The 13,280-nt window shown below is 38.1% G+C and overlaps 1 protein-coding gene across 4 annotated transcripts in view; it reads right to left on the bottom strand.

Moving 5' to 3' along the window:
• Window positions 1-13,280, bottom strand: part of TEX10 (testis expressed 10) — a 58,061-nt gene that overhangs the window by 15,435 nt on the left and 29,346 nt on the right. For all 4 annotated transcript variants that reach the window (XM_051609365.1, XM_051609364.1, XM_051609366.1 and 1 more), the window contains 2 exons: window positions 4,557-4,645; window positions 3,231-3,364 (listed from right to left, as the gene is read on the bottom strand). In XM_051609365.1, coding sequence (XP_051465325.1) covers window positions 3,231-3,364; window positions 4,557-4,645 — 223 coding nt within the window. The remainder of the gene's footprint in view (window positions 1-3,230; window positions 3,365-4,556; window positions 4,646-13,280) is intronic.

Here is a 13,280-nt window from a genome sequence, read left to right as displayed (position 1 = left end):
CCAGTGTCTGACCACCCTCAGTGTGAAAAAGTTATCTTGCGTTTAGTTGGAACTATTTTCATTTGTGCCCTCTTGTCCTGTCACTGAGCACTACTGGCTCCATCCTCTTTGTTTCCTCCCATCAGGTATCTACATACATTGATAAGATCCCCTCAGCCTTCTCTTGTCCAGGCTGAGCAGTCCCAGCTGTCTCAGCATCCTCTCATTTGAAAGATGCTCCACTGTGTCCATATCTCTCTTGTACAGGGGAGCCTAAAACTGGACAATACTTCAGATGTGACCTCACCAGTGCTGAGTCGAGAAGGATCACCTCTCTCAACCTGCTGGCCTTCCTTGTGCAGCCCAGAATGCTGTTGAGCTTTTTTTGCCACAAGGGTGCATTGCTTGCTTATGGTCAGCTTGTTGTCCAACAGAACCTCAAGTCTCTCTTTGCAGAGATGCTTTCCCTGTTGGTCAGCCTCCAGTATTTACTGGTATGTTAGGTTATTCCTCCCTAGGTGCAGGAATTTGTTATTTTCTTTTATTGAACTTCATGAGGTTCCTCTCTGCCTATTTCTGCAGCCTGTCCACATCCCTTTGAACAGCAGCACAACCATCTGATCACCCAATCCTCTCAGTTTTGTACCACAGACAAACTTGTTAAGGGTGCACTCCATCTTATTGTCCAGGTAATTAATGAAAGTTATGAAGTACTGGCCTCAGTACTGATCCCTGGGGCATACCACAGTGACTTGCCCCCAAATGGACTCTGCACCACTGATCACAACCCTCTGGTTTTGCTGTTCAGGCAGTTTACAATCCACTTCTCTGCCTATCTAAGCCATTCTTTGTCAGCATGTTGACAAGGATGTTACAGGACACAGCACTGAAAACCGTACTCAAGTCAAGATAAGCTGCTCTACCCTCACCCACCAAACCAGCCACCTTGCTGCAGAAGGCTAACAGGTTAGTCAAGCATAACCTGCCCTTCATAAATCCTTGTTTGCTATTGCCAGTTACATCCTAGATGTATCTGATAGAATCCATTTCATTAGAAACTTCCTCCCCACAATAAGGAACATGCTCATGAGGAAAAGCCTTGAATCTCCTTCCCAAGCTCCGAGTTGTAAGAAGTGGACTAGAATTCCCTTTGATTGAGAGTCTACAAAATGAGGAGGGTCTAGAAGGTTTCAATACTCTTAACTCAGATTTTTGATGCATAGGATTTTTGTTCCTATTATCTCTTCGTTAACTTAAGTCTCCAGAAAAGACTTCAGGCTGACACATAACTGCAGAAGCAGTACAACACTCCACAGGATGTCCAAATCCTCTCTCATTACTCACTGAGGATATTCAGCTCTTTGCTTAATGACTGTCATCCACTTCTGGGAACCTGAGAGAGCACTTTGTGTCTTTCCCAAGAAAAGGTACTTTAATAAAGCAAGTCTCAAGTTTCTGAAAATACTGATTCTTCTTGGTGGCACCAAAACATTGAAAAGACTCTGGTAGGAGTAAATCAAGCTTGCAACCAGGAACCAAAGATACAAACAAACTATCTACAACCAAACTACTTCACTACTTCACTTTCACCTGAGTTAAAACAGTCCTCAACCAACTTTAACAGATGTACAGAAGAGAAGCAAAAAGAGGAAGGAGATGCCATATGAGATTATGCTAAATCTTTGAGAAACAAGTAATCCCTCTGGTGCATTCAAAAAGGAAAAGTTCTGTAGAGGAGAGGAAGATAAAGCATTCAAGCTTTTCATTACTGGAGAAAGGAGTTTTGGTGAGAAAATGCTTCATTACTGCCCAGAATCTCAGAATGGTTTGAACCTTCCAGACCATCTAATTCCAACCCTCCTGCCATGGGCAGGGACACCTCCCACTAGACCAGGTTGCTCAAAGCCCCATCCAACATGGCCCTGAAAACTTCCAGGGATGGGGAAGTCACAGCTCCTCTGGGCAACCTGTTCCAGGGTCTCCCCACCCTCACAGAAAAGCATTTCCTCCTAATGTCTAATCTAAACCTCCCCTCTTCCAGTTTTGATCCATTAACTCTTGACCTCTCACTACAAGGTCTTGTAACAAGTCCCTCCCCAGCTTTGTAGGTCCCTTCAGGTACTGGAAAGCTGCAATAAGGACTCTCTGGAGCCTTCTCCAGGCTGAACAATGTCAACTCTCTCAGCCTGTCCTCATAGGAGAGGTGCTCCAGCCCTCTGATCATCTTTGTGGAGACAAAGCAATGCAAATTAAGAAGTTTAGCTACTCCACAGACCAACTGATTGAAGGCAGGATGTTTAAAGATGTGTGTCAGTCATGGCACCAAACGACAACTTTGCTTAAGATACTTTTCAATACATATTACCACACATTCATTATATACCTTAGACTATCATTAGTTTCAGTAGATTATCACTTTATGAATTAGAAGAGAAAAATCTAATATACTTTTTTCTTGAACCAAAAAGATTGCCATAAAAACTGAAAATAAATCATACAACTAGAAATCTTTACATTTTTCTTTCTGTATTCATAATATATTTCATAATTACTGTCAAATTGGTATGGCATTAAAACATGATTTCACACCTTAGAAGTGGTTTCTGGTGAGCTAAGCCATTAAAAAAAAAGAGTTGAGCCAAGAATGACCAATACACCCATTCTGAAGAAAATCTAGTGGCTCAGATCCCTTTAGAACCAATAATAAAATTAAGCTTTCAGCTCTTACAGTCTTACAGCAGGAACTGAAGTCACAGTGAAGTTTCTAATCCTAGTCAATTTTGATTAAATAAGCATCAGAAGTTATTCTAAATAATCACCAGTGCCAACTTAGTATTACTTCCAAGTTAAAATCTCATTTAATGCAAGTGCTTTTCAATTAACACTGGAATTAATTCTCAAAGAAAATGCTTTATAATTGTTATTTTTACAGTTATTTTATTTTTGAAAGCAAAAACATAACTGGTCTTAGTCTTATTAGTGTTTAAGAATTTTCCAACCAAGCCTTCTACCCATTTTTTTCCATAAGCATTGTTTTGCATAGTACATGTCTGAACATTCACCTTTTCAAGCAGCTTCCTTCAAAATATTGTCTGATGGCTGCAGAAGAACATTGCCTGTTTGACAGCTATTTGTATTTTTCATTCTTTTTTTCAACTCAACTCGTAACAAGATTTAGGCATCTGTGGAAAAGGGATGGAGAGCACTTGGAGTCTGTATGCTGTCATTTAGAATTAGTGTTGATGTATTACCTCTGTCACAGCCCAGTGGTGTAAAAACTGGTCCAGATCAGTTAGGTAAAGACGGACAGGTGAAAGCTGTGTCTGGCTAATGTGTGGTTTTCCTCTAATGGCCTGGAGACTAGTCAACTCCTCTCTTGAAAACCCTAGAGAAAAAGAAGCAGTACAACAGTATCACAACACAAGCCAAACACTGTTCTACTTCCAACAGCGTCATTGACAAAAACTGTCTTTTAAATTAGGCCTGCACAACATTTTTTTTTTCATAAAAGGTCTTACTTGGTATTGTAAATAAATGGTATCAAAATACAAATTCTGACATCTGAAAGAAGACAAATATATTTGAAAAATATCAATGACATACACATTAAAACTTTAATATGATATTAAAAAAAAACCCTGTAAGAGGTCAATGTTGCGTATCTTCAAAAAATAATTACACAAATTCAGATATAATACAAGGCACTTCAATAACTCAGTAATCTTTTAACATAGCCTCTGAACTAAATTTAAAAAATCATTTGTCTAATTATTTCTAGCCAGGTATTAAGATTACTTTAGTAGAACAGGATGAGTGCTCCAAAACACTCACTTTGGTTTTGCTTTTGTTTTCTCGGTTACCTGTGCCTGTCTCCCTCCATTGTTTCAGGGGAAAAAAATAAAAAAAAAAAGGTAATTTCTGAAAGCAAAGCAGTTGAACATTATGAATGGCTGAGGTGAGGAAGAAATACGTTTTAGTTTTACCATAGGGCAAGTTACTGGAAAATATTTCTCAGTAATATTGTGTCATTTTAACCACTGTAATTTCCCAAAGTTGCATCATTAGAGAATACAACTATTTTTATATCTGAGTAAGAATATAGTAACAGAAGTGATACTGCTCACATGCTGGCCTTGGGCAGCACATTTCAACGTACTTTGGTTACTTTATTCAGATGGAATGTTTTTAATAGCGTAAGCATGTCCACAGGAAATCCCAGAGGCAATAATTTATATTGTTACAAGCCAATAAAAGGCATTTACTTAAAATTAGAAAAAAAATTCTTGTTCATCTCATACGCTGCATTTAACTTTTCCTCATACTTTCCAAAGAAAGCAGCTAGAATTGAGGAAAAAGTGTCCAAGTATTCAGCCCAAATGGCAAAGGGTAAAAATAGGGTGTCCAATATCAGATCAAGAGAAAAAAAGGATCTCACATATAAAAAAATAAGTAACAAGATTAGAATTACTTTTCAGGAAGTACTCACTACACCATTTATTCTAAATTAAATTCAGTAATTGACTATCAAAACAACTTTCATTTTGTTAATTCTGAATTATGACATTCACATGGATTACCTATAAGGGTTGAAAACAAGAAGCTGAAATAGTCCACATCATTCACTGAATTATCCTGCACTTGGCACTTCCAGCCTGCAAAGGATGATCTACATAAAACCAATAGCAGATAGTTTATTAAAAACCATGTAATTAAGAATTCACAACCTACCTGCACAATACAATCAATTACCATGATTAAACTGTTAATTTTTGCATTCCTGATTCTAACTGCTGTTGTTAGAGTAGTATTTTAAATAGCTTCAAATACAGAACTTGCTCTTTTTGAGACAAGGAATATTGAACTTTGTACCCGTACATGGGCTTAGGTTGTTAAGTTGATTAAATTACTGAGATAGCAACTTTTCATAAATACTGGTACAACCTTTAATATAGTGCCAACAGCCAACACGCAGTAAGTTAAATTAGTTTTATATCCCTTATTTGGTAAAAGTCATTCTATTACAAAGCTGGGCTGTGTTTTTCATTCTATCCACTACTTTTAATACAGCTCTTTACATGAACAATAGATCCCATTTAAAAACATTCTCAGCATCTATTTTAGGGCAGCTAAAGCTGTAAGAGACAGAACTAAATTCAAAACTTGCTTGGAGACTCAGAACACAAAAAGGAGCAATATGCAAAGACAGGAGCAAACCCGTTACCAAAGCTGCCTGACACTTCTCTTTTCAGAGGCAACCTCTAACAAGTGGAGCACCAGCCTACGTTTGTTTCTCAAATTAGAAGCTGTATGTGCTTGTGGAAAACTTGGAGCAAGCAGATACCACTGACCAGCCAACAGCAGTGTCTTGCCCGTGTATCAGTGCAGAGCTAGGAGAAAGCCAGGAGCTGGGAACAAGTACATCTCACGCGTGCTTTCCTCAAAAAGCTGCAGCTCAGACCTACATCACATTATGCAAAATGCATATTATCCAAATTTACTTCTGTGCGGGTCTTGGCGCTCGTGCTGCAGACCTCAGATCTTTGCTGTGAGAGACGGCTGCTTCCTGCTCTTACAATCTTGCAAAACTTCAGAGTTTCTGAATGTCATTTTCCAAGCCAACTATCTGCCTCAGATCACTTTCTTCCTAATTTCTTTCTGCTAACAGCCAAAATGGCTCAGCATAAGGGTAACAAAAATCTGGAAAGCTTGTTTTTCAGAATTTATTTTTTTTTTTCCGCTCCGTATTTTGGGAGCGAAATACCAAATTTGGAAAACCTTTGTGCCAGGCATATACATTTTGCACTCCATGAAAATACATCCACAGTATTTCAGCATCCACAGAAATGACAGAATATGCACGTGTCTGGCGCTCATCAAAATGAAAGTAGAAAAATATTCTTTAAATTACAAAAAACAATCAGGATTTAATCCTACTACCACGTAGGGTGATTAGTTCAAGAAAAAAAAAAAAATCACTGCTAGGGGAGAGAAAACAAAAAAAGGCATTATTAAGTAAAGCTCCCACTTCATATTGTATCCTTAATGGCAAAACCTTACTTCCAGGCATATTTCAGGCAACCTAGTGACTGCTGGTGCAGGCAGCTCTGCACAGACCCTTACAGTTCCTAAAAGAACTCTGGTCCCCCTGAGGCTTGGCTTGCTGCTTCCTTTTCTTAACCTGCAATCTCTCAATCTCTCTCCACTCATAAGGCTTCCTTTTGGCTGCCAGAATCAAGTTCTCCTGACACAAAGCCCTCAGCCCTGGCCAGTAGGCTTCTCCCAGAAGGGAGGATTTCTTCCCTCCGTCCAAGGAGATGCCAGTTCAATTCATTACAGCAAAGAGATTTCACACATACTCAACTAAATCAGCAAGAGGGATTGCAAACTATTTCCCCCCGAGATTTTACATAAGGTGAATATTCTCACCAGAATTAGATCCACATACCAGAAGAGAGAATGAAGCTTGTGTCTTGTTCAGCATAAGGGAAGACACTGCCTGAATCCAATGCAGAGGGACCATGAGTTGATATGAGGTCACTCATACAAAAATTAGCATTGGGGAACATGGAGAGATTCAGGAGAATTTAGGACTTACTGGACACAGAAATTCAAACTGGGATGCAATCACTGAGCAAAATGGTGGGAGAGCAAGAGGCTGGAAGAGAGACATCATGTGGCAAGCTGCAAAGGGTATCAGGAAAATGAAAAAGTAATTAAAAAATATGAGGCAGGAAGACAGAAAACAGGGAAAGAACTTGTGATAAGCTCAAATTTAGACAGTGGGGACTTGACAAAGCTAATCAGAATGTCTACCCACGTTTGAATATCTGCACGCTTGCAAAACAGGACAAGCATTTTAAGTATCCTAACAGCATGTCAAGCTAAGTGCCACTTATGTACCTAAGAAGCAGCAGACAGAATGGCTGCTGTTCTGCCCAGGGAACATGGAGGCAGTGTAAGACAAACTCTTGACAGAGAGCTATTAAATAAATGCTTTTAAACCTCATCTACAAGCAGAGCTACACTGAGACATGCACACACAAAACCAAGATCCACAAATTCAGCTACAGTTTACTATTTTTAAAAGGTGAAAGCTATTACATACTACATAAAAGAAGCCTCAATGTTAAGAGAGCATTAAGGTTAAAAATAATCTAGCATTCAATTTAGAAAGGGACAGAGGAAGTTGCCTATAATCTTCAGCTTGGCTACTTTGTGCATATGCCTCAGAGTATAAGAATATAATGTGTCATATTTTCTCTATAAAAATCTATGCCTCATTCAAATAATGGGTGAATGGATCGATTAAAATTACGCAACAAAGAATAACACAGCCTGACCTGTTCCTGCCTTTTGCATTGTCTATAACATGCACGGTGTGAGGCATGATATGGTTAAAAAAGTAGAAGAAAGGATTAGCTCAGAAATTCAGGTAAACAAATAGGTTTTAGGCATTATACTGGATCACCCTCCTAACTGTATTGAAGAGATTCTATGCAATGCAACATAAATACTTTTTTAAATTGAAGAACAAGACATCAATGGTAATACACTTTGCTAAGTATCATCAGGTGAGGTATTAATTCACTTTTAGAACAGAAAAATACCCCCACATTATTCATAGTCGAGGCTTCTCTCATCCCTTCTTTCTGCTAGTCTTCACTAGCCCTGCAACAGCTCAACGAGGAGTAAAAGACTGAACGCTCAGTAACAGCTGTGGAGCAATACAGCTTCCTATAGCTTAAAGAGCAGCACATGGACCCATCTGATCTCTACTGCTTCACTTGCAGTTACAGTGAAATTGAAGTCAAGCCTTTGCTTTCAATATAGAAAACACTAGATATTCTGAAAAAATCAGTGCCCAAATGTTTCATGCTGAATTCCTGAAGTTAGCAGGTACTTCTATGTACACCTTTTCCTTGCCTCAGTTCCTCATCTGTAAGCTGGGGGGGGGGGAAAAAAAAAAAATTAAAAAAAATCACACTCATCTCCTGCAGCTCTGAAAATACCTGACCACAACGCAAAATTCCATGGGCAGAAGAAATCTCTTTGTTTTCCAAGTGGACATAATACAACAGACAAAACATGGAGCCTTCTACTGAAACAAAGGGGACAAAGGATAACATTAGGTAAACACTCCTTCAGTGAGCAGGATGCATTCATTACAGATTGCAGGATAGGAAAATAACATGACATCAAGTAATCAAAGACTAGATAAGGATCTCACAGATATATTGTAACAAATTATGATGAAGACTAATGTCTTTCTAATATTACAAGGAGAACAGCATTACAGGATAGAAGTTTAAATACAAGTCTAACCAGTTGTCAGCATCTTAATTAACTTAGAATCCAAATGCCTATAACGTAGCTAAAGCTGCTCTATTTTAAGTTTCACTTCAAAAGAAATCAGAAGATAAAAGAATACAGAACAAAAGAAATTTAATTCTAGAATGGATGTTGATGTGCTACAAATTTATTACAAATTATTTAAAAAAAATCTTAGTTTAATATATTAAGGTTACGGTGGATAATTAAGAATTATGGGCACTTTAAAATAGGTTTTCAAGATGCTTGTAAATTACATGTTAGACATTTAATTAAAAAAAAATCTGATTCATAGGTGGAAGAGAGGTAATGAGTGTGTTATAACCTCCCTTTTTTAGTAAATTTGTACTGACAATGGGAACCTGTTATCAAATTGCATATGAGTGAGACCTCTCTAGTCAGCTAGTCCAAACCCACGCTACGATGAATTCTGTGTTGTAATTTCCATAAGGTTACCTGCTCTCCATAAGAACCTCTCTCGTGATGTTTAGAATTGCACCTTTAGGTAACCTGCTCTTTATGCCAAATGGGATTAAAAGAAAAGTTGAATCTAATTAACTTAAAAAAAATAAATCACTACTTCTCTTGTCATTAGCATAGCAAATATTACTCAGTCACAGTAGCCGTGCAATGCATTCCTTTTATCACTTACTGCTAACTTTGCTTTTAACTCCAGATGGACCTCACTACTTTTGTTCTTATATTGTTATTTTCAGGTTGGGCTGTATCACACAGTTACAAAATAAAACAACTGCAGTTTGTGCACAAGTGGTTATTTCTCAACTACAGATTATCATCTGTGCTTCCTGACCTAAACTAGCTACCAATTGATTTCTGGTCCAGGTTTAAGGTGTTGGGTTTGACTTAAGCAGTCATAAGAAGTCTTTGGGTAATCCAGAGGTCTCTGCTGAAGAACTCTGATGAACCTTCTTGCAGTCATTGGAGATATTATTCTTCCACTTGCCCTCCTGTAAAGCACATGGCTCAAACTCCAACTCAGATACCAACGTACATATCAAGCACAGCAAGTTTTGCTTAGAATCTGGGTTGGGTGTTTTTTTGTTTTGTTTTGTTTGGCAATAAAACTGAAAAAAGTGTATCTCAGAAAGGCCTGAGTTCAGTCTTCAAAGATTTTTAAAATAAACCAAGAAAAAGCAAATGTAAGAATCACAGTTCTTCTGAGGCACTATCACCCTTTTTTTCATAAACGCGAGGGTTACAGAACTCAACAATGTAAAAGATCAAGGACCTAAGCTATCTGCTGAAAGAAACTAAAGTCCAATTATTTCACCTTCCTGGAAAGTGCTTCCACTGTCTTAAAAGAGACTATTCTAGCTCAGGGTGTTCCTGAAACTTTAGAGAATTATTTAAACATTTGCCTGAGAAACTTAACTTAGACTGTGGCAGGTTACCTCATTTTAAAAGTTAAATTTTAAATTTTATCAACCTTGACAACAGATTTAAACCAGGGCCTACCACAATTGTTTATTTAATTCTAGGTTATATAATAATTTTAAAAGGAGTTTCCTGTCTTCTATTGATACTTCCCTTCCACACAGAAGATGTAAATATTCATAGGCACAGCCACCAGCTGATTGACTCATTTCCTGAACAAACCTAACTGCATTCCAGGCCTCAACTCAGTGAAAATTTAATAAAATTAATTTATTAATATATTATTAAATTAAGAACACATCCACAAAATAGTTCAATGACTAGGTCACTGTATTAGGAAATAAACCTCTTCTTCAGATGAAGGCAACGAGGCCAGATTTTCTGCATCCTCAGCAAGTGCTTTAACCAGTGAGGTACTACTAATAAATTGTCCTTCAAACACAAAAGGAGCAGAAAACTTCCCAAGATTCTGCACACCCAGCAGACAGTCACTGCATGAGAGCTGCATTCAGGCAAGGTAAGGCTATAGGACAGAAGCTACAGGAATTCTGCCCATCTCTGATCATCAGAGAAGAAAATGTGCTGGTTCCCATCCCAGAACAACTCTCCAAGAAGTCAAGCAGCTGCACGACACATTATGGAACACAACAAAACAGAAGGAAATTCCCAGGACAAGATGGCATCACCATGCAAAGGAGATGCAAGGGAATGCAAGGAACTACTAGCAGCTGTGAGCAAGCTGCTATCTGAGAACTTCCCTGACACCTACAGACTGTGGAGAGGAAAATGCAGTGGTGTTTTTTGCTTTTGTTTTTAAAAGTTACAGACCTTAGATACTTGGAACTGTAATGCCTGCAAAATAATACACACTATAATGATGGATAAAATTAGCTGACACAGGAGTATCTATATCATGCTTGGGAACATACAGAACGGTTTCTAAAAAAGGAATTTTTTCCTCACATATATCTCTTCGAAATCTTCTCAAGGGCTAGATGCATGTGAACATGGGAGACTCTGTAATACTTAGGAAAATTAATTACCGAAAACTAAGCAGCCACAGTGTAGAAACGAAGGTCTTTATATTAAAAGATAACTGGTTTAAAGGCAGGAAACTGTGAGTACAACTAACAGAGCAGCTCATACAGTGGAAGACAGATGTCACAGGAAGTTAATGAGATCTGTGCTGGCACTGGGCTGTACAGCCTATTCAGAAACAACCCAGAAAGATATGACCAAGACTGCTAACAACATTCACATTATTTAGTATACCAAAGTACTTAGTACAGCATAGCAGCATGCAGCTAATTAAGTCTACCCTGTCTGTTTTCTTGGCAAAGCTGTTCAGACAGTTCATTTACCTATAGCCTGAAAATGGAACACCACCACCTTCCAGATGCACATTCTGTTGTTCTGGTGCTTATCAGGATACACCATTGCAGCTCTTTTTGCCTGTCCAGGAGTTCAGTTAAGGCCTTTAAAATATGAGAAGCAGAGTAAAGTGGTTCTTCCACAATAGCCAGAATAATTACACTGTAACCAATGATCATAAAGTTGTTTCCACTGCATGAAGCAGGGCTTCCTGAGTTTTCCTACACAACCCGTGACTACAGATGTGTAATTATCACATGTGGATCTTCCCCTGTGATTAATCAGGCCCTGATCCACAGAGAACAATCTATCAAGACAAAACTGCTCAGCTACTGATCAGTATTCATCAAGAGCAGGAGACTTCCACAGAAATACTGCAGCATCTTCCTCTAGAGCTAAGAGGACTCCATTCAAATTCTTCAGCACACTGCTCAGGGTACCCTGTCTGAGCCTAGAAATACTGCTCTGCTGAATTAAAATCATGATAGGACAGTGTTGTACAGATAGGTCTTCTTCACTGTCTCATCTTTTATATGGACATCTAGCTATGCAACTAGTAGCAGAGCTGACAGTCACTTCTGTGGTGCTCACATGTAAAACAACCTGTAATAAAACCACTATGGAATTAGCTATTCTGGAGAGCTTGGTAAGTATGCTTAAAATACATCCTCCTAACACTCCCATGTTGTCGTTCTCAGGAACTGTGCGTGTATAAACAACAATATATGCTGGAAGGAGCAAAACCACGTACAAGTACTAGGACTATTGTACCGTTACGGAAGAAAACAGAAAATATTTTCCCCCAGTGAAGGCATGTACTTACACTACTGTAAAACATGTTCTTTTAAAACACTGAAAAGCCCTGTGCCACTATTTATCACAGCTTTGGTATAGTTTATTCCCGTTTAGCTTTAGTGAAATATAATTTCTGTCAAATTGAAATGCAACCGCAATAAACTCAGATTCCTGCATCAATTTAATCAAATCAGTTTTGTGTTTCATTGTTAACAACAATCAGCACTCTGTTTTCATACCAGTTCTTGAAGAGATAGAAAAGTGAGACTGCCAGAAACTGATGTTGAAATTCTTTTAAAAAAAATTTTTTTTTAATCAAATCTTTCAATACTTCTCCACCCTCATACCCAACTCATCATTCACATCAACTTAGCTCCAGGTAGCACATGTCCTGAACATAAACAAACTTTGAGAGCAAGTGAAGAGTTTTTATCTTGCTTTTCCTCCAACAGGTTACCATATACAGGCAATGGTTTGTTAGCATCAGTTTTTTTGTTTTAACTTTCATTATCTCTTTTGAAGGATCAAGTATTTCCATTTGAAGATGTGGCAAAATACAACAAACATCTGCAAGGAATTACTAGGGATTTGGAAAAAAAAACAAACCCTATTTTAAGAAAACAACAATTTGAGCTATGCATTGTTAAAAGTAAGCCTGTCAGCTACTCATTTGCTCTATGGTTGCAAAGGTTACCTGAAGAAAAAAATTGCTTACACATTATAAATGAGAGCACAAATTGGAAGAAACATTCACTAATGAGCAAATAGCATTTACTGACTGGTGCAATTGTAAATGCAGCAACATAATTCTTTCCCCCTTGGTGAGGAATATCAAACTAAAAACAACTACCTAGGGACAAAGCTGGAAGGCTGTGTCCTTAAACTCAAGCTTAGCATTCTTCTTCTCGCAAGTCCTAGATCTTTACATTACAGTGAGCAAGGAAAAGGAAATTTGCTGACCTGATGTAGATGAAGGAATAAATGCACTGCAACCCACCCCAGGATCCAGTTCTCAAGAACTAAGAATCCTTTCTTATCTTACAGCAGGGAAAGACAGATCTTTTACCCTTCATCCTCAGTGGCACCCAGTCAGAGAAATGTCACCATCTTGAAAGCACATTCTGCTTTTCAGTTTATATTCAACTGTGTCCTAACAATTTTTGTTACCTTTTTAATACTTTCCTCCTTCATTTCTGCTCCTGAATTCAGAGGTATGAAAATACACCCAGGAAAAGCACTTAACAGTGAAAACAGACCTTACTATTCTTATATTCTTCTTATCAATCCATTCATAATTACTACACCTTCCTATATATGTATGCTTCTTGACTTATTCTCTAAGATGTATTAAGTTGACTTTCCATTGCACCAGTTTTAATGACTTGAAAAAGTGTTTACTCTCTCTTTTTTTT

Source organism: Apus apus, chromosome 2 (genome assembly GCF_020740795.1).
Source record: "Apus apus isolate bApuApu2 chromosome 2, bApuApu2.pri.cur, whole genome shotgun sequence".
Lineage (NCBI taxonomy): Eukaryota > Metazoa > Chordata > Aves > Apodiformes > Apodidae > Apus > Apus apus.
The sequence above is the reverse complement of the archived record's forward strand: the minus strand, read 5'-3'. Positions and strand labels throughout refer to the sequence as shown.